The sequence below is a fragment of the Ranitomeya variabilis genome, chromosome 6, assembly GCF_051348905.1.
Source record: "Ranitomeya variabilis isolate aRanVar5 chromosome 6, aRanVar5.hap1, whole genome shotgun sequence".
NCBI lineage: Eukaryota > Metazoa > Chordata > Amphibia > Anura > Dendrobatidae > Ranitomeya > Ranitomeya variabilis.
In genome coordinates, this window is record NC_135237.1 from 366,772,224 (window position 1) to 366,795,374 (window position 23,151).

The following is a 23,151-nucleotide window of genomic DNA, read 5'->3' on the forward strand; positions in this document are numbered from 1 at the left end:
GCCATCTGATTTGAAAGTTACTCAATAAGGGACTGAAATTCAGCATGCCATGGTGAGTGCCGCATACTTTCTCTTATTTTTACGTTTTTTTCCATTTTACCCCACATAGTTTATCAATGCCATTTACAGTAAATGAAATGTTGCCATTAAATACTATAACTCATTCCACAAAAATCAAACATTAGTTGTTGGCAAAAGAAAAGAAATGCAAGTGGCTCTTAGAAGATGGGGTTGGGATGAAAAAGAGAAAGCAAAAAAAAAAACAACAAAAACTGGCCATTATTGAATGAGCCTAATAGCTAGTGGAAATGGTACTTTTCACTACTGAATCAGAAAACTTACTGATGATGGTAGATGTCTGGGTCACGTTTGATACGGGTTTGAAATCCAATGTACAAATCATCCCATAGAAGCCCATTTTTTACTACGTGTCTCATCACTGTAGCTCGAGTTCGTATCTGTTATAAATTAGAACAGCATAATAGTTAGCATCAGACACTGATATGTATAGTCAGACTGTTGCCATCAGACACTGAAATATATTGTCAGACTGTTGGCATCGGACACTGAAATGTATTGTCAGACTGTTGGCATTGGACACTGATATGTACTGTATAGTCATACTGTTGTCATTGGACAGTAATATACTGTATATAGTTAGACTGTTGGCATCGGACACTGATATGACACCTTTTGAACAAAAGTCCTATGTAGTGTCCCTTAAATGTTGTGCTTTTTTCTTATTACGGTAATCTATTTTCATTACTGCCTGAAGAAAGAGCCTCTGTGCTCTGAAATCTTGAAACATATATTATTTTCTCGTTAACCAATAAAGGTATCACTCCGAGAATACTTTTGTCATCATTGGGCAGAAAAGTATTCTCATTGATTTTTCTGGCTAACACGGTACCACAATATCATTTATTATTGTACGGCATTGGATAATGATATATAGTCAGAATTATGGCATTGGACAGTGATATATATCATCAGACTGTTGGCATTGGACAGTGATATGTATAGTCAGACTGTTGGCATCGGACATTGATATGTATAGTCAGACTGTTGCCATTTGACACTGAAATTTATTGACAGACTGTTGGCATCAGATACTGAAATGCATAGTCAGACTGTTGCCATCAAACAGTGATATGTATACTCAGACTGTTGGCATTGGACCCTTAGATGTAAAGTGAGACTGTTGGCATTGGACACTGAAATTTATTGTCAGACTGTTGGCATCAGACACTGATGTGTATAGTCAGACTGTTGCCATCAAACAGTGATATGTATAGTCAGACTGACACTGAAATATATAGTCTGTCTACTGGCATCGGACACTAAAATGTATAGTCTGTTGGCATCGGGCACTTAAATACAGTGGGGCAAAAAAGTATTTAGTCAGTCAGCAATAGTGCAAGTTCCACCACTTAAAAAGATGAGAGGCGTCTGTAATTTACATCATAGGTAGACCTCAACTATGGGAGACAAACTGAGAAAAAAAAATCCAGAAAATCACATTGTCTGTTTTTTTATCATTTTATTTGCATATTATGGTGGAAAATAAGTATTTGGTCAGAAACAAAATTTCATCTCAATACTTTGTAATATATCCTTTGTTGGCAATGACAGAGGTCAAACGTTTTCTGTAAGTCTTCACAAGGTTGCCACACACTGTTGTTGGTATGTTGGCCCAATCCTCCATGCAGATCTCCTCTAGAGCAGTGATGTTTTTGGCTTTTCGCTTGGCAACACGGACTTTCAACTCCCTCCAAAGGTTTTCTGTAGGGTTGAGATCTGGAGACTGGCTAGGCCACTCCAGGACCTTGAAATGCTTCTTACGAAGCCACTCCTTCATTGCCCTGGCGGTGTGCTTTGGATCATTGTCATGTTGAAAGACCCAGCCACGTTTCATCTTCAATGCCCTTGCTGATGGAAGGAGGTTTGCACTCAAAATCTCACGATACATGGCCCCATTCATTCTTTCATGTACCCGGATCAGTCGTCCTGGCCCCTTTGCAGAGAAACAGCCCCAAAGCATGATGTTTCCACCACCATGCTTTACAGTAGGTATGGTGTTGGATGGATGCAACTCAGTATTCTTTTTCCTCCAAACATGACAAGTTGTGTTTCTACCAAACAGTTCCAGTTTGGTTTCATCAGACCATAGGACATTCTCCCAAAACTCCTCTGGATCATCCAAATGCTCTCTAGCAAACTTCAGACGGGCCCGGACATGTACTGGCTTAAGCAGTGGGACACGTCTGGCACTGCAGGATCTGAGTCCATGGTGGCGTAGTGTGTTACTTATGGTAGGCCTTGTTACATTGGTCCCAGCTCTCTGCAGTTCATTCACTAGGTCCCCCCGCGTGGTTCTGGGATTTTTGCTCACTGTTCTTGTGATCATTCTGACCCCACGGGGTGGGATTTTGCGTGGAGCCCCAGATCGAGGGAGATTATCAGTGGTCTTGAATGTCTTCCATTTTCTAGTTATTGCTCCCACTGTTGATTTCTTCACTCCAAGCTGGTTGGCTATTGCAGATTCAGTCTTCCCAGCCTGGTGCAGGGCTACAATTTTGTTTCTGGTGTCCTTTGACAGCTCTTTGGTCTTCACCATAGTGGAGTTTGGAGTCAGACTGTTTGAGGGTGTGCACAGGTGTCTTTTTATACTGATAACAAGTTTAAACAGGTGCCATTACTACAGGTAATGAGTGGAGGAAAGAGGAGACTCTTAAAGAAGAAGTTACAGGTCTGTGAGAGCCAGAAATCTTGATTGTTTGTTTCTGACCAAATACTTATTTTCCACCATAATATGCAAATAAAATGATAAAAAAACAGACAATGTGATTTTCTGGATTTTTTTTTCTCAGTTTGTCTCCCATAGTTGAGGTCTACCTATGATGTAAATTACAGACGCCTCCCATCTTTTTAAGTGGTGGAACTTGCACTATTGCTGACTGACTAAATACTTTTTTGCCCCACTGTATATTGTCAGACTGTTGGCATCGGACACTGAAATGTATTGTCAGACTCAGCATTGGACATTGATATGTACAGTTAGACTGTTGGCATCAGACACTGATAAGTATAGTCAGACTCTTGGCATTGGACATTGATATGTATAGTCAGACTGTTGTCATTGGACAGTGATATGTATAATTAGACTGTTGGCATCAGACACTGATATGTATAGTTAGATTGTTGTAATTGGACAGTGATATGTATAGTTAGTTATTGCCAGCGTCAGACTGTTGGCATCAGACACTGAAATGTATACTCTAGACTCTTAGCACTGGACACTGATATGTACAGTCAGACTGTAGGCATCGGACACTGATATGTATAGTCAGACTATTAGCATCAGACACTATATGTATTGTCAGACTGTTGTCATTGGACAGTGATATTTATAGTTAGACTGTTGGCATCGGACACTGATATGTATAGTCAGACTATTGGCATCAGACACTGATATGTATACTTAGACTGTTGGCATCGGACAGTGATGTGATATGTATAGTCAGACTTTTGGCATTGGATAGTGATATATATATAGTCAGAATTTTGGCATCTGACAGTGATATATATTTGCATCGGACACTGAAATTTATAATAATAATTCATAATTCTTATGTCTTTTCATATTTTTGTTTTAGGAATATTAGGGGAAAATGTAAAGAAAAGTCAGAGTGTCAGTAAACTACATTTTAAATTACATTCCTCTTACTAGTACTATAAGGCTATGTGTCCACGTTGCGTTTTTTAAGCGTTTTTTCCGCATTTTCCGCTGCAGAAACGCTTACAAAACGCATCATATTATTCTAAATGGAATTCCGCATTGTTGTGTACATGCTGCATTTTTTTTCCGCAGCAGAAACGCATCGCGGAAAAAAATGCAGAATGTTCATTAATTTTGCAGAATCGAAGCGATTTTGCCGCTATGTAATTGTATTGGAACGGATGGAAAAAAACGCATTAAAAACCCGAGAAAAACACGACAAATACGCGATAAAAAAGCAAAAAAAAGTGAAAAAAAAGCTACAAACACACAAGCGGATTTCCTGGTAAGGGAGCCCGGTTTTGATAAGGAAAATTCTGCTTAGATTCTGCAACGTGGGCACATAGCCTTATTGTTATACATAGGGCATTATCCAGATACAAAGATCTTTATTACAGTGGTTTGGGCTCTTCTGGTTGAGTTGTGAGAAGCACAATTTTTATAAGGGTTTAATCTTCAAGTCTGGCTGCTGCTCCGCCGCTTGGTGAAGGGATTCCAACGAAGATTAATGGAAAGTCATAGACAGTGGATAATGCTGAGCTGCTGGTGAAGAAAATCCAGGAATTCTGATTATGAAAAGTCATGCAGTCTTATTCTGTATTCTCAATGCGTTTCGAAGTCGTATCAACTTTTTTCCTAAGGACAACCACAATGATGCTCATTATGGGTCTCCTGAGGAAGAAGTAGGTAAGACTTTGAAATGTGTCATCATGATTCCTCGATTTTCTTTACTGGTAGCACAGCATTATCCAGCTATCCATCCCTTCCCATGACTGTTTTACCTTCAATGTTATTCTTTTATTTAATTATTGCACACATTGCATCCCATAAGTGCATGAGATATATTTAACCCCTTCACCCCCAAGGGTGGTTTGCACGTTAATGACCGGGCCAATTTTTACAATTCTGACCACTGTCCCTTTATGAGGCTATAACTCTGGAACGCTTTGACGGATCTTGGCGATTCTGACATTGTTTTCTCGTGACATATTGTACTTCATGTTAAAGGTAAAATTTATTCGATATAACTTGCGTTTATTTGTGAAAAAAATGGAAATTTGGCGAAAATTTTGAAAATTTTGCAATTTTCCAACTTTGAATTTTTGTGCCCTTAAATCACAGACATATGTCACGCAAAATACTTAATAAGTAACATTTCCCACATGTCTACTTTACATCAGTACAATTTTGGAACCAAAATTTTTTTTTGTGACGGAGTTATAAGGGTTAAAAGTTGACCAGCAATTTCTCATTTTTACAACACCATTTTTTTTTAGGGACCACATCTCATTTGAAGTCATTTTGAGGGGTCTATATGATAGAAAATACTCAAGTGTGACACCATTCTAAAAACTTCACCCCTCAAGGTGCTCAAAACCACATTCAAGAAGTTTATTAACCCTTCAGGTGTTTCACAGGAATTTTTGGAATGTTTAAATAAAAATGAACATTTAACTTTTTTTCACACAAAATTTATTTCAGCTCCAATTTGTTTTATTTTACCAAGGGTAACAGGAGAAAATGGACCCCCAAAGTTGTTGTACAATTTGTCCTGAGTACGATGATACCCCATATGTGGGTGTAAACCATTGTTTAGGCGCATGGCAGAGCTTGGAAGGGAAGGAGCGCCATTTGACTTTTCAATGCAAAATTGACTGGAATTGAGATGGGACGCCATGTTGTGTTTGAGGAGCCCCTGATGTGCCTAAACATTGAAACTCCCTACAAGTGACACCATTTTGGAAAGTAGACCCCCTAAGGAACTTATCTAGATGTGTGGTGAGCACTTTGACCCACCAAGTGCTTCACAGAAGTTTATAATGCAGAGCCGTAAAAATAAAAAATCATATTTTTTCACAAAAATGATCTTTTCGCCCCCAATTTTTTATTTTCCCAAGGGTAAGAGAAGAAATTGGACCCCAAAAAATGTTGTGCAATTTGTCCTGAGTACGCTGATACCCCATATGTGGGTGTAAACCATTGTTTGGGCGCATGGCAGAGCTTGGAAGGGAAGGAGCGCCATTTGACTTTTCAATGCAAAATTGACTGGAATTGAGATGGGACGCCATGTTGCGTTTGGAGAGCCCCTGATGTGCCTAAACATTGAAACTCCCTACAAGTGACACCATTTTGGAAAGTAGACCCCCTAAGGAACTTATCTAGATGTGTGGTGAGCACTTTGACCCACCAAGTGCTTCACAGAAGTTTATAATGCAGAGCCGTAAAAATAAAAAATTATATTTTTTCACAAAAATGATCTTTTCGCCCCCAATTTTTTATTTTCCCAAGGGTAAGAGAAGAAATTGGACCCCAAAAAATGTTGTGCAATTTGTCCTGAGTACGCTGATACCCCATATGTGGGTGTAAACCATTGTTTGGGCGCATGGCAGAGCTTGGAAGGGAAGGAGCGCCATTTGACTTTTCAATGCAAAATTGACTGGAATTGAGATGGGACGCCATGTTGCGTTTGGAGAGCCCCTGATGTGCCTAAACATTGAAACTCCCTACAAGTGACACCATTTTGGAAAGTAGACCCCCTAAGGAACTTATCTAGATGTGTGGTGAGCACTTTGACCCACCAAGTGCTTCACAGAAGTTTATAATGCAGAGCCGTAAAAATAAAAAATCATATTTTTTCACAAAAATGATCTTTTTGCCCCCAATTTTTTATTTTCCCAAGGGTAAGAGAAGAAATTGGACCCCAAAAAATGTTGTGCAATTTGTCCTGAGTACGCTGATACCCCATATGTGGGTGTAAACCATTGTTTGGGCACATGGCAGAGCTTGGAAGGGAAGGAGCGCCATTTGACTTTTCAATGCAAAATTGACTGGAATTGAGATGGGACGCCATGTTGCGTTTGGAGAGCCCCTGATGTGCCTAAACATTGAAACTCCCTACAAGTGACACCATTTTGGAAAGTAGACCCCCTAAGGAACTTATCTAGATGTGTTTTGAGAGCTTTGAACCCCCAAGTGTTTCACTACAGATTATAACGCAGAGCCGTGAAAATAATTTTTTTTTTTTTCTCAAAAATGATTTTTTAGCCCCCAGCTTTGTATTTTTACAAGGGTAACAGAATAAATTGGACCCCAAAATTTGTTTTCCAATTTGTCCTGAGTACGCTGATACCCCATATGTGGGGGGGAACCACTGTTTGGGCGCATGACAGAGCTCGGAAGGGAAGGAGCGCCATTTGGAATGCAGACTTAAATGGATTGGTCAGCAGCCGTCACGTTGCATTTGCAGAGCCCCTGATGTACCCAAACAGTACAAACCCCCCACAAGTGACCCCATATTGGAAACTAGACCTCCCAAGGAACTTATCTAGATGTGTTTTGAGAACTTTGAACCCCCAAGTGTTTCACTAAAGTTTATAGCGCAAAGCCGTGAAAATAAAAATTCTTTTTTTTTTTCACAAAAATGATTTTTTAGCCCCCAGTTTTGTATTTTCACAAGGGTAACAGGATAAATTAGACCCCAAAAGTTGTTGTCCAATTTGTCCTGAGTACGCTGATACCCCATATGTCGGGGGGAACCACTGTTTGGGCGCATGACAGAGCTCGGAAGGGAAGGAGCGCCATTTGGAATGCAGCCTTAAATGGATTGGTCTGCAGGCGTCACGTTGCATTTGCAGAGCCCCTGATGTACCCAAACAGTACAAACCCCCACAAGTGACCCCATATTGGAAACTAGACCTCCCAAGGAACTTATCTAGATGTGTTGTGAGAACTTTGAACCCCCAAGTGTTTCACTACAGTTTATAATGCAGAGCCGTGAAAATAAAACATCTTTTTTTCCCACAAAAATGATTTTTAGCCCCCCAAATTTTTATTTTCCTAAGGATAACAAGAGAACTTGGACCCCAGAAGTTGTTGTTCAATTTGTCCCGAGTACGCTGATAACACATATGTTGGGGTAAACCCCTTTTTGGGCGCACGGGAGAGCTCGGAAGGGAAGGAGCACTGTTTTACTTTTTCAACGCAGAATTGGCTGGAATTGAGATTGGACGCCATGTCACGCTTGGAGAGCCCCTGATGTGCCTGGACAGTGGAAACCCCCCAATTCTACCTGAAACCCTAACCCAAACACACCCCTAACCCTAATCCCAACGGTAACCCTAACCACTCCCCTAGCCCTGACACACCCATAATTCTAATCCCAACCCTAATCCAAACGTAAATGTAATCCAAACCCTAACCCTAACTTTAGCCCCAACCCTAACTTTAGCCCCAACCCTAACTTTACCTCCAACCCTAGCCCTAACCCTAACCCTACCCCTAACCCTAACCCTAAACGTGACTGAAATACGTGGCACTGAAATACGTGGCACTGAAATACGTGGCACTGAAATACGTGGCACTGAAATACGTGGCACTGAAATACGTGATACGTGGCACTTAAATACGTGGCACTGAAACACGTGGCACTGAAATACGTGGCACTGAAATACGTGGCACTGAAATACGTGGCACTGAAATACGTGGCACTTAAATACGTGGCACTTAAATACGTGGCACTGAAATATGTGATACGTGGCACTTAAATACGTGGCACTGAAATACGTGGCACTTAAATACGTGGCACTTAAATACGTGGCACTTAAATACGTGGCACTTAAATACGTGGCACTGAAATATGTGATACGTGGCACTTAAATACGTGGCACTGAAACACGTGGCACTGAAATACGTGATACGTGGCACTGAAATACGTGGCACTGAAATACGTGGCACTGAAATACGTGCAACTGAAATACGTGGTACTAAAATATGTGGCACTGAAATACGTGATACGTGGCACTGAAATACGTGGCACTGAAATACGTGGCACTTAAATACGTGGCACTGAAATACGTGGCACTTAAATACGTGGCACTTAAATACATGGCACTGAAATACGTGGCACTATGACTGTCAGAAAATGTTCATTAAACGGTTAGGGGTGAGGTTAGGGGTAGAGTTAGGGTTAGGGTTTGGATCCCTTTATCACCTTGATGGTGGTGGGTGGCTTTTCAGTGTGTTTTCTGTTTTTTTCGATAAAAATGCATGCGTTTTTAACGCAAACAAACGCATGTGCTTAAAAACGCAAGAAAATACTGCAGGTTGTATTTCTGAAAATGAACGCATGCAGAAAAAAAACGCATGCGTTTGAAAACGCGACCAAACGCGTACAAAAAAACCGCATGCGTTTTCAATGTTAAATATAGGGAAAAAACGCATGCGTTTTTTTGTGCAAAAAACGCTGCAGACAAAAACGGAAGTGTGAAACCAGCGACGCTTTTTATAGCAAAAAAGTTTTTGCGTCTCCACATTTTGAGACCTATAATTTTTCCACATTTTGCTCCACAGAGTCACGTGAGGTCTTGTTTTTTGCGGGACGAGTTGACGTTTTTATTGGTAACATTTTCGGACACGTGACCGTTTTTGATCGCTTTTTATTCCGATTTTTGTGAGGCAGAATGACCAAAAACCTACTATTCATGAATTTTTTTTGGGAGAGGCGTTTATACCGTTCCGGGTTTGGTAAAATTGATAAAGCAGTTTTATTCGTCGGGTCAGTATGATTACAGCGATATCTCATTTATATCATTTTTTTATGTTTTGGCGCTTTTATACGATAAAAACTATTTTATAGAAAAAATAATTATTTTGGTATCGCTTTATTCTCAGGACTATAACTTTTTTATTTTTTTGCTGATGATGCTGTATGGCGGCTTGTTTTTTGCGGGACAAGATGACGTTTTCAGCGGTACCATGGATATTTATATCAGTCTTTTTGATCGCGTGTTATTCCACTTTTTGTTCGGCGGTATGGTAATAAAGCGTTGTTTTTTGCCTCGTTTTTTTTTTTTTTCTTACGGTGTTTACTGAAGGGGTTAACTAGTGTGGCAGTTTTATAGGTTGGGTCGTTACGGACGTGGCGATACTAAATATGTGTACTTTTATTGTTTTGTTTTTTTAATTTAGATAAAGAAATGTATTTATGGGAATAATATTTTTTTTTTTTTTTCATTATTTTGGAATATTTTTTTTTATTTTTTTTTACACATTTGGAAATTTTTTTTTTTACTTTTTTACTTTGCCCCAGGGGGGGACAATACAGATCGGTGATCTGCCAGTTTGCATAGCACTCTGACAGATCACCGATCTGCGAGAAGTACAGGCTGCTTCACAGTGCCTGCTCTGAGCAGGCGTCTGTGAAGCCACCTCCCTCCCTGCAGGACCCGGATCCGCGGCCATCTTGGATCCGGGTCTGGAGCAGGCAGGGAGGGAGGTAAGACCCTCGCAGCAACGCGATCACATCGCGTTGCTGCGGGGGGCTCAGGGAAGCCCGCAGGGAGCCCCCTCCCTGCGCGATGCTTCCCTGCACCGCCGGCACATCGCGATCATGTTTGATCGCGGTGTGCCGGGGGTTAATGTGTCGGGAGCGGTCTGTGACCGCTCCTGGCACATAGTGCCGGATGTCAGCTGCGATATGCAGCCGACACCCGGCCGCGATCGGCCGTGCTCCCCCCGTGAGCGCGGCCGATCGGCTATGATGTACTATCCCGTCGGCGGTCATACGGGCCCACCCCACCTCGACGGGATAGTACGTCGGATGTCAGGAAGGGGTTAAGGGGCATTTCAAAATTAAAATATATTCATTTTTGCTGACTTCCTTTGTAACTGCGGATGGCATATTATCCCCAGTTACAAGGTAGCATGGTGGTTCAGTTGTTACCGCTGCAGCTTTGCAGTGCTGAGGTCCTGGGTTCAAATCCAACCAAGGACAACATCTGCAAGGAGTTTGTATGTTCTCCCCAAGTTTGTGTCGGTTTCTTCCGTGTATTCCGGTTTCTTCCCACACACCAAAGACTTACTGATATAGAATTTGTACTGTGAGCCCCAATGGGGACAGTGCGGGAAATGTCTGTAAAGCATTGTGGAATATTTAGGGGATATTCAGCCTTCTAACATGCACTGCAAGCTGATTGGTATTTGCTAAGTCCCAGCAGATCCTAATGCTACCTGTTGATTACTACTTTCTTACTTGTATACATTACACTGATGAGCCGAAGGGTGACAATGTTTGGAACTTTTGACTTTCAGGCTACATATCTCACCATCCACTACTGCTTCGAACGTGAGACTACAATCATTGTATAGACAATCACCTTGGCTGTCTCATACATAAATTTGACTTGGCATATGATTAATTATGCAGATTCGTGTCATGTCACTGCATTGATAGTGTTTTGCTCCTGATGGTGGAAAACTCTTGTTTTTCCTGTATACTACAAATTACAAGTCACATTTCCTAACCTAATAGATCAGTGTGTTATTAGGTTGATTCCCAAGTGAAAGGTCACTGGTTTGAATTAAGGAGCAGCCACAAAGAAGATTTTCCATGAAAAGAAAAACAGCATCATCCAGCTCATTGACATTAGTCTCTTGGCCAAGAAAATTGCCAAACTGCATCATGTAAGTGCTATGACATTTGGAAGAATATGAAATGCAGTCTGTCCATCCATTGAAAAGCCAAGATATGGTCACCCAGAAAAAAATTAGAGTCAACAAGTTGGCTCATCACAAGGTCTATCAGTTCTGGTGCGACAAACATGGCAGAGGAGGTGGCTCGAATGCTTCATAATAGTAAGATCAGAGATGTCCATGCATGTGTAAGGAGGAAGACTGGGCTGCGAGTACCTGCTTTGAGCCAGGTCAGGAACTGTCAAGGCTGCATCCCATGTTGCCCGGGGGAAGGAATAGGGGACTGGACAGGTCCCATGACCTAGGAAGAGGGTGTGAAAGCGCGCAAAGCGGCACTGAGTTTCCCGCTGTCAGGGAGAGTGCAGGAGGGTGAGCAGCACGCTCCACACCCAGAGCAGCAGTGCCACGATATACTGCAGACGACATCTTGTGAGCACTACAGTGGGACAGGGAGAGTGGAGAGTTTTGTGAGCCAGGCTAAACATAGGACCGCCCTCGTTCAGAGAAACGTGGGCTGACTACAGGACACCGAGTTGTGGTTCCCTCTGCTGGACAGCGCGCATCAGCCCCCACTTGGTACCGTGATTTCTGCAGACCTCTTTACTTTGGCTGCACAGGCTTATGGACTAGGGGCTCAACGGGCAAAAGCGGAGACCGCCCTTTGCCAGAAGCAGTTGGACCGTTAATTGTGGGACCCCATCAGAGGACACTACAGTGGCCGTTGCCAGTACTACAACCCCCAATGGATCACCTGCATCTGAGGAACCTAAAGACACGATAATTTTAATAACTGGACTGTTGTTACATTGTAATTTCTGTTCTCAATTTAATTATGATCTCCCTGTGAGGAGTTCCTTTATTGTTCCAATAAAACTGTTATACTGTTAACCCTTGCTCTGCCTCCTTTGGGTCACTGCACCCCGTAACCTGCTTACATTTGGCGTAGTCAGCAGGATTTATATGCACATCCTCAAAATATGCACATCCTCAATCCTTATATGCACATCCTCAGTTGGTAACTGGCTTACAGCCTATTACCAACGCCCATACTTTTAGATCAGGCGGGTTGCCCAGTGCCTCCCAAATGCTTCCTGTGTTAACAGAGGCTACAAATACAGAGCCATATGGGCCCAACTGCACCCTGAAAAATAGATAAAGTTGGTAATAGGCTGTAAGCCAGTTGCTCTGCATCATTTGTGTGTGAATAATGCTATATGCAGATTGGAGTTTTTTGTGCACTGGTATTGCACCTGTGTTTCTGCCTTAATTTGTTGGGTCCGCTGCACCTTGATAGTGCATTTGTTTTGAGGCCTGGGCAGGTAAGCATCTCTGCCTTCCTTTCAGTGATTTTTGTATAAATTTTGAAGTTTTTAGTCCTTTTTGTGTCAGTGAGTTTTTTAGTGTTAGGACTGGCAAAATGTAAGGACCCGTGATGTGGGTTGCCAGCTTAAGTATTGTGGACCTAATATAACCAATACCTTGCATATTTTGATATTTTTTGCACTTCACCTATTTTTCAGGGTGCAGTGGGCCCATATGGCTCTGTATTTGTAGCCTCTGTTCACACAGGATGCATTTGGGAGGCACTGGGCAGCCCGCCTGATCTAAAAGTATGGGCGTTGGTAATACGCTGTAAGCCAGTTGCTCTGCATCATTTGTGTGTGAACAGTGCTATATGCAGATTGGAATTTTTTGTGCACTGGCATTGCACCTGTGTTTCTGCCTTAATTAGTTGGGTCCGCTGCACCTGGATAGTGCATTTGTTTTGAGGCCTGGGCAGGTAAGCATCTCTGCCTTCCTTTCAGTGATTTTTGAAGTATTTCTCATCCCTGGAACTGGCCAGAGGATATTAGCAGGTGCCCATTGCTGAACACGATCTTCTGAAGTCAGCATTCCTACTGCCCATGGGATTATTTGAATTCAATCGGATGCCTTCGGCCTGACTAACGCTCCTGGGACATTCCAGAGATTGATAGATGCTTGGGGGATCTGAACTCTGAAGATACACTCATCTATCTGGACGATATCATTGTCTATGTAGCCACCTTTGAAGAACAACTGTGGCAGTTGGAGCAAGTGTTGAGTCGACTACAAAAGCACGGCCTGAAAGTGAAGCCCCAAAAATGTCACCTTTTCTGTAAGCAAATCGACACATCGTATCCGCTGAAGAAGTGAGACCAGCATGTGAGAAGATAGCGGCGGTACAGGATTGTCCCACCCCGAAGACAGTGAAGGACGTTCGGGCCTTTCTGGGGCTTACTGGGTACTACCAAAGGTTTGTGAAGAATTTTAATTGCATCACTAATCCACTGCTGGAACTATTAAAGGGAGTGCCGTCTGGTGCATAGAATCGGACCATTCGGTGGGGAAATAGCCAGGAAAAAGCCTTCTGAGTCTTGAAGATGACCTTGACTGAGGCCTCAATACTTGCCTATGCAGACTTCTCCCAGCCCTTAATTCTTCACACCGATGGAAGTCTACATGGTTTAGGGGCCATGCTATCGCAAATGCAGGAAGGGAAGGAACGAGTAATTGCCTACTTGAGCCAATCACTCCTCGAATCGGAACAGAACCAGGACAATTACAGTTCCTTCAAGTTAGAGTTGCTGGCATTAGTGTGGGCAATGAATGAAAAGTTCAACGAATACTTGTCAAGATCCAAAGTTTTGGGGCGCACTGATAATAATCCCCTGGACCACCAGGAAAATGCAAAACTGTGAGCCTTGGAGCAAAGATGGGTTTCCCGCATGGCGAAGAATCAATACAAGATCGCATATCGGGCAGGAGTCAAGAACACGCATGCTAATGCTCTGTCAAGAGTGACCCATGAGTGACCCTGACGCGACCGAGACAAACAGTTGGAGGCAGAAGAGACTCTTGGTTTTCGGGACCTCACCAGGTTGTTGGCGGCGACGCAGAGATAGATCGGAGAGGCTTCTGGAGAACAGGTGCTGAGACGACCTCGGGATGACTGGGTATAACTCCAACAAGAAGATAGGGAACTTGCCCAATTAAGACAGCAGGTTGATTTGAAGCAACTCCCCAGCTGGAGTAAAAGAGACGCTGTGTCTCCGGGGACTCTGCAGTTTCTCAAGCAGTGGGAGAGGCTCCAATTAGAGGATGGATTGCTGTATAGAAGAGTGCAGTTGGTACGGGAGTTTGGATCACCTGGCAAGTGGTGCTCCCAGAGAAGTTGATCCATGCAGTGGCTATGGAGGCCCATAAGTGAGGGGCTCACTTTGGCCCGGAGAAGACATTCCAGTGGTTACAGAAGCTGGTATATTAACCCCAATTGAAGACTGCAGTAGAGGAGGACTGTCAATGATATTGGATCTGTGAACTGGCTAAACCACCAGAGCAGAGAGCCGCCACACAGACCATCGTGATTTCTGCCTCCTTAAAGTTATTGATGATCGACTACTTGACCATTGGTCTCACTCATCTTGGGTATGAACATTGTCTGGTGATGACCGACCACTTTACCAAGTTCGTTGTGTTGACTCCGACTCGGGATCAGAGTGCTGAGTCAGCTGCGCAGGCTATCTGCCGAGACTTCATCCGGGTATTCGGTTGTCCGAAGAGGATCCTTCCAATCAAGGCACTTGTTTTCAAGGTCAAGTAAAAGAGGAGTTACATCATCTGTTCCAGATTGAAAAGTTAAAAACGACACCCTATCATACTCAGGGGAATGGAGCCTGAACGCTTTAACCGGACGCTAATTCAGCTGTAAAGAACATTGGAAAAAGATCAGAAAGTACGATGGCCTGAGTACGTGGCTGAATTGTTCTGGGTGTACAACAACCGAGTGCACAGTACAATAGGATACACTCCGTATACCCTGCTGTTCGGGCAAAAAGGACGGGATATTACAGAGCTGGAATTGGATCCAGAAGAAGACTACCCGCGGATGGGAGAGACTTCCTTGGTCCAAGAATATCGACATCGGCTGCAGACTCTTCACCGGCTGGTGCAGACTAAGTTCCGGGAACTTGAACATCATGAAGTGATGCCCATTCGGGGAACAGCTCTCAAGACCGGCGACCGAGTGTTGGTCCGAGACAATCAGCCTCGTGGCAAGTTAGAACATCGATGGAAAAAACTCTGTATTGGGTGAAACGCTGAGTTGGATCCAATGGGCCAGTATATGAAGTTCAACCCGAAGAAGAAGAAGGGGCTCCTACCCGAATAGTCCACCATAGCATGTTGCATCCTTGCCTGTCATGAGATTCTGAAGAAGAGGAGAGATTGCCAGGCGCCCCTGAAACGCTCACTCCCACGGTCCCTGACTGTGATGAGGAAGAACCACTTGCCACCTTCTCAGACTTGGATAGTCCGCCATCCGACAGATCAAGTGAAGTGAGTAGTAGAGCATAGATATGTTTCATCAAAGTCAATTTGACAGGTGGACACGCCCCTATCAAAGTGTATCAAAGTGTGTAATCCCTCCCTGTCAGCCAGCTGTCCTCCTTGTCTGGCCCTCCCTTTTTGATATAGTTTACTTTGTTAATACAGTGAATATTATCCCCGTAATTGTTTTATATTAGAGGTTTATATCTCATTTATATGTGTTTTATAATGGGCACATTATGTATGTGGCCATATTACAACACCCGCAAGTATGGAGCGCGGTGTTTTATACGTATATAAAAAGCAAAGACCCAGTATTGTTATTCTCATTTATATGTGATTTATAATGCGCACATTATGTATGTGGGCATATTACAACACCCGCAAGTATGACTGTGAATATTATCACAGTGAGTGTTTTTTATATTAGATCTTTCGTTTACTGGTTTGGGATTATTGAGTCTGATACTATATTTAATAGATTATCCCTGTCTATTCTGAATGAGTCTGTGTACAGGATGCAGGGATACAGTCAGAAAAAAAAAAATGTGTGAGTCTCCTCTATTCCTTAAATAAACACAAAACAGATGTGTGTCTGCATGACATACATTCAAGACAGAGTTTCTGAGTTTAACAAGATATAGTATCACTGATTTTACAAGTGTTTTATAAAAAAAAGCAAAAGACACGGTATTGTAAAAATGTAAAAGATTTTTATTGTAAACACACTTCTTACAAAATAAATAGTATCGCTTGAATATACAGCAACAAACTTCTTACAAAATAATATTTGTTACAAGTCATTTATCCACTATAAGATGTGCTTCATTATCACTGAACACATTCTAATTGCAGAAACGACAAGCAGGGACTGGCTCCTACATAATCACATAAGCAGATGTGATCGTAGTGCTTGGGATATGTCCGCATAGCCTGTTCACACACACACAAAATGCATTGACATACATCAGCATCCACATGGTTCATCAATCAGTACAGCAAAATGCATTTGCTTCCCACCGATGTTTTTTTTTGGGGGGGTCCCAACAGCTGTTTCTCTGGTATCCCAGATAACTGAGCAAACACAGAATGGTTTAAAATCTTTTATTGTGTGAAGTAAAGCAAAACAGAGCTAATTGCTAGCAGCTGTCAGTGCTGCCACCCTTGAACGTCTTCTAACTAGGACGTGGACAATTATTTAGATCATTGAAAGCAAGAGCATTTTTGATTAAATTGATAATTCGTTCTAATCGTAGATAAATTTGAAAATGTTGTTGAAATAAAATCTGTTACTCACTGTATTTGATACAGTGTTTATTATCCCAGTAATTGTTTTATATTAGATTAATGTGCTGATCATTTATCAGTTTTTCATGCGTATCACAGAAAGATTTAGCTTGATCTGTGCGAGTTTGTTGGCATATTAGAAAAAGTACATTTGTATTAATTTTATTAGATTGTGGAAGAATTTTATTGACATTTTCATAAACCTATAGACCCAATAATATTTATTTGACCAGCAGATAATTAATTAAAATCGCATATAGTTCAGCGATAATGTCAGGTGTTGGACAGACATTTATCAGTTTTTCATACGTATCACAGAAAGATTTTAGCTTGATCTGTGCGAGTTTGCGGACATATGTATATTCTGTGTTTATGCATCATTATTTCATACTGTGATTCTCATTTTATGAGCTTTATAACACAGCAGACGGATTTACGGACATATTATGTATAATTATTAGTTAATTGGGCAGGCATTTATCAGTTTTTCATACGTATCACAGAAAGATTTTAGTTTGATCTGATTTAAGATCATATAGTTCAGCGATAATGTCATGTGTTGGACAGTCATTTATCAGTTTTTCATACGTATCACAGAAAGATTTAGCTTGATCTGTGCGAGTTTGTTGGCATATTAGAAAAAGTACATTTGTATTAATTTTATTAGATTGTGGAAGAATTTTATTGACATTTTCATAAACCTATAGCCCCAATAATATTTATTTGACCAGCAGATAATTAATTAAAATCGCATATAGTTCAGCGATAATGTCAGGTGTTGGACAGACATTTATCAGTTTTTCATACGTATCACAGAAAGATTTTAGCTTGATCTGTGCGAGTTTGCGGACATATGTATATTCTGTGTTTATGCATCATTATTTCATACTGTGATTCTCATTTTATGAGCTTTATAACACAGCAGACTGATTTACGGACATATTATGTATAATTATTAGTTATTTGGGCAGGCATTTATCAGTTTTTCATACGTATCACAGAAAGATTTTAGTTTGATCTGATTTAAAATCATATAGTTCAGCGATAATGTCATGTGTTGGACAGTCATTTATCAGTTTTTCATACGTATCACAGAAAGATTTAGCTTGATCTGTGCGAGTTTGTTGGCATATTAGAAAAAGTACATTTGTATTAATTTTATTAGATTGTGGAAGAATTTTATTGACATTTTCATAAACCTATAGCCCCAATAATATTTATTTGACCAGCAGATAATTAAAATCGCATATAGTTCAGTGATAATTGTTACAGTATTTTATTTTCCTGATGCTACTCTTGTTCGTGTATTATCGGCATCTTCTTCAGTTGTGATTCTTACCTTTTCTATATAAATATGGGTAAATGAATTGTCCAGTGCCAGCATAATTTTTCAGCGTGTCCAGGGGTTGTGTTTAACTATCCTTTTAGAGTGTCTAGTAGTTTTATATTCTTTGCCTGATATATTTCTACACAAAGCTTCAAAACTATTTTGTAATTTATAATGTATCACAGTAGTTTCATATGAAGTTACATCTTAGGCTCTGTTCAGACTATTGTAATATCTGTAGCTTAAAATAGAGCCAAATAGCTACTTTCAAATCCGGACATACACCATTGATTTTAATGGGGTCTAAGGGGATTCTATCAAGGTTTTCCACATAATAGTTATGGAAAGAATAATGCTACAGAATTGACCGCTCCAGTTATAAAACAAAAATGATGAAAATTATCCTTGATGATAATGTGAAAAAGGCTTATGCAGCGGGTTTATGGATCTCTACAATAAACACCATGTGTAGAAATTTGGTTCTAGAACTTGTTGGATTAGTGAATATAATAACGCTTGGCATATTTTATAACATACAGCTAATGATTCTTGCTTTTAACTTGTATGTAACTGGTTAATGTTACTAATACCCTCTAACATGGGGTCACGGTTCTGCATTTTCTGAAGAGTTGAGCTTCATCTCCATCTTTCTTTAATTCTACATTATTTTATCACATATTAATTTCACAGCTGTCTGTGCTGGCTATTTACACACGCCCTTCTTGAATTCAATGTTTGTAGATTTTTCTGTCATGGAAAAAAACAAAAAACAAAAACAAAACGTGTACAAAGTTAAAACATAATAAAATAAAGAATAATGACCTAGCTGGTTGTTTGGATGATATTGTAAAATCATTTATTGCTTCTACTACTTGGCAATTGTTACACTCTGCTATTTTTATTTATTTATTTATTTATTTATTTTTCCTTGGATTTTGTTAGTCATTACAATTATTTTTGCTCCCAAGATCGGGTTTTAGAGTCACCAAGTAACATAAACGTGCAGACTCCTGAATGTTACAATTACAAAACATTCAAAGTTTGTTTCTCCACTTTTTGCAGATAATAAATCTTAATTTCTTTATAATTTGACTTTTAGTTATAGTTTGTTTCAGCTCTTTGTCGTTCTATGTATACCGTAAATTTTGCTTCCTTTCAGCGAATAATATAAGACAAATTATTTTTATACAAAGACATCTAACTTATGTATACTTTTAAAGCTTTGTTACACTTCTATCCAGTCTACACCATGGTGTGTAACATAAATACACGTGGTCTTGTAGTATGGTTTTTGGTTTCTCTGAACTGCCGCAAACAAAACATATAAGGTAGTACGGCACAAGGTGTGAGCGTACCCGCAGCTCACTGAGCATTACCGCTGCACTCATGGCCACTTCTCTTTGCAGCTTCTGAATGTACACTATTCTCACCCATGGAGAGTTTTCCTTTAAAAATATGAATATTATTGAATATAATGTTTTACATATGTTACAGTATTTTATTTTCCATGCAAAAAGCCATCTTTGTGCTGATGGAGGCATCAACATTTTGCCATTATAAGTTTATGGTTCTGTAAAGAGAGAGGAGAATTGCAGCTCGTGTGTGTTGTGTGTGTTTGTGATTCTTGTGTTGTGTGTCCACATGTATTTATGTTACACAGCATGGTGTAGACTGGATAGAAGTGTAACAAAGCTTTAAAAGTATACATAAGTTAGATGTCTTTGTATAAAAATAATTTGTCTTATATTATTCGCTGAAAGGAAGCAAAATTTACGGTATACATAGAACGACAAAGAGCTGAAACAAACTATAACTAAAAGTCAAATTATAAAGAAATTAAGATTTATTATCTGCAAAAAGTGGAGAAACAAACTTTGAATGTTTTGTAATTGTAACATTCAGGAGTCTGCACGTTTATGTTACTTGGTGACTCTAAAACCCGATCTTGGGAGCAAAAATAATTGTAATGACTAACAAAATCCAAGGAAAAATAAATAAATAAATAAATAAATAAATAAATAAATAAAAATAGCAGAGTGTAACAATTGCCAAGTAGTAGAAGCAATAAATGATTTTACAATATCATCCAAACAACCAGCTAGGTCATTATTCTTTATTTTATTATGTTTTAACTTTGTACACGTTTTGTTTTTGTTTTTTTTGTTTTTCCATGACAGAAAAATCTACAAACATTGAATTCAAGAAGGGCGTGTGTAAATAGCCAGCACAGACAGCTGTGAAATTAATATGTGATAAAATAATGTAGAATTAAAGAAAGATGGAGATGAAGCTCAACTCTTCAGAAAATGCAGAACCGTGACCCCATGTTAGAGGGTATTAGTAACATTAACCAGTTACATACAAGTTAAAAGCAAGAATCATTAGCTGTATGTTATAAAATATGCCAAGCGTTATTATATTCACTAATCCAACAAGTTCTAGAACCAAATTTCTACACATGGTGTTTATTGTAGAGATCCATAAACCCGCTGCATAAGCCTTTTTCACATTATCATCAAGGATAATTTTCATCATTTTTGTTTTATAACTGGAGCGGTCAATTCTGTAGCATTATTCTTTCCATAACTATTATGTGGAAAACCTTGATAGAATCCCCTTAGACCCCATTAAAATCAATGGTGTATGTCCGGATTTGAAAGTAGCTATTTGGCTCTATTTTAAGCTACAGATATTACAATAGTCTGAACAGAGCCTAAGATGTAACTTCATATGAAACTACTGTGATACATTATAAATTACAAAATAGTTTTGAAGCTTTGTGTAGAAATATATCAGGCAAAGAATATAAAACTAGTAGACACTCTAAAAGGATAGTTAAACACAACCCCTGGACACGCTGAAAAATTATGCTGGCACTGGACAATTCATTTACCCATATTTATATAGAAAAGGTAAGAATCACAACTGAAGAAGATGCCGATAATACACGAACAAGAGTAGCATCAGGAAAATAAAATACTGTAACAATTATCACTGAACTATATGCGATTTTAATTAATTATCTGCTGGTCAAATAAATATTATTGGGGCTATAGGTTTATGAAAATGTCAATAAAATTCTTCCACAATCTAATAAAATTAATACAAATGTACTTTTTCTAATATGCCAACAAACTCGCACAGATCAAGCTAAATCTTTCTGTGATACGTATGAAAAACTGATAAATGACTGTCCAACACATGACATTATCGCTGAACTATATGATTTTAAATCAGATCAAACTAAAATCTTTCTGTGATACGTATGAAAAACTGATAAATGCCTGCCCAATTAACTAATAATTATACATAATATGTCCGTAAATCAGTCTGCTGTGTTATAAAGCTCATAAAATGAGAATCACAGTATGAAATAATGATGCATAAACACAGAATATACATATGTCCGCAAACTCGCACAGATCAAGCTAAAATCTTTCTGTGATACGTATGAAAAACTGATAAATGTCTGTCCAACACCTGACATTATCGCTGAACTATATGCGATTTTAATTAATTATCTGCTGGTCAAATAAATATTATTGGGGCTATAGGTTTATGAAAATGTCAATAAAATTCTTCCACAATCTAATAAAATTAATACAGATGTACTTTTTCTAATATGCCAACAAACTCGCACAGATCAAGCTAAATCTTTCTGTGATACGTATGAAAAACTGATAAATGACTGTCCAACACATGACATTATCGCTGAACTATATGATTTTAAATCAGATCAAACTAAAATCTTTCTGTGATACGTATGAAAAACTGATAAATGCCTGCCCAATTAACTAATAATTATACATAATATGTCCGTAAATCAGTCTGCTGTGTTATAAAGCTCATAAAATGAGAATCACAGTATGAAATAATGATGCATAAACACAGAATATACATATGTCCGCAAACTCGCACAGATCAAGCTAAAATCTTTCTGTGATACGTATGAAAAACTGATAAATGTCTGTCCAACACCTGACATTATCGCTGAACTATATGCGATTTTAATTAATTATCTGCTGGTCAAATAAATATTATTGGGTCTATAGGTTTATGAAAATGTCAATAAAATTCTTCCACAATCTAATAAAATTAATACAAATGTACTTTTTCTAATATGCCAACAAACTCGCACAGATCAAGCTAAATCTTTCTGTGATACGCATGAAAAACTGATAAATGATCAGCACATTAATCTAATATAAAACAATTACTGGGATAATAAACACTGTATCAAATACAGTGATAATATTAAACTATATCAAAAGGGAGGGGTACATATGAAAAACTGATAAATGCCTGCCCAATTAACTAATAATTATACATAATATGTCCGTAAATCAGTCTGCTGTGTTATAAAGCTCATAAAATGAGAATCACAGTATGAAATAATGATGCATAAACACAGAATATACATATGTCCGCAAACTCTCACAGATCAAGCTAAAATCTTTCTGTGATACGTATGAAAAACTGATAAATGTCTGTCCAACACCTGACATTATCGCTGAACTATATGCGATTTTAATTAATTATCTGCTGGTCAAATAAATATTATTGGGTCTATAGGTTTATGAAAATGTCAATAAAATTCTTCCACAATCTAATAAAATTAATACAAATGTACTTTTTCTAATATGCCAACAAACTCGCACAGATCAAGCTAAATCTTTCTGTGATACGCATGAAAAACTGATAAATGATCAGCACATTAATCTAATATAAAACAATTACTGGGATAATAAACACTGTATCAAATACAGTGAGTAACAGATTTTATTTCAACAACATTTTCAAATTTAACTACGATTAGAACGAATTATCAATTTAATCAAAAATGCTCTTGCTTTCAATGATCTAAATAATTGTCCACGTCCTAGTTAGAAGACGTTCAAGGGTGGCAGCACTGACAGCTGCTAGCAATTAGCTCTGTTTTGCT

The 23,151-nt window shown here is 39.3% G+C and overlaps 1 protein-coding gene across 1 annotated transcript in view; it reads right to left on the reverse strand.

The window, feature by feature from the left end:
- Positions 1–23,151, reverse strand: part of LOC143782505 (cytidine monophosphate-N-acetylneuraminic acid hydroxylase-like) — a 357,809-nt gene that overhangs the window by 36,835 nt on the left and 297,823 nt on the right. Inside the window, exon 13 of the mRNA XM_077270001.1 lies at positions 343–458. Within this exon, the coding sequence (XP_077126116.1) occupies positions 343–458 (116 nt within the window). The remainder of the gene's footprint in view (positions 1–342; positions 459–23,151) is intronic.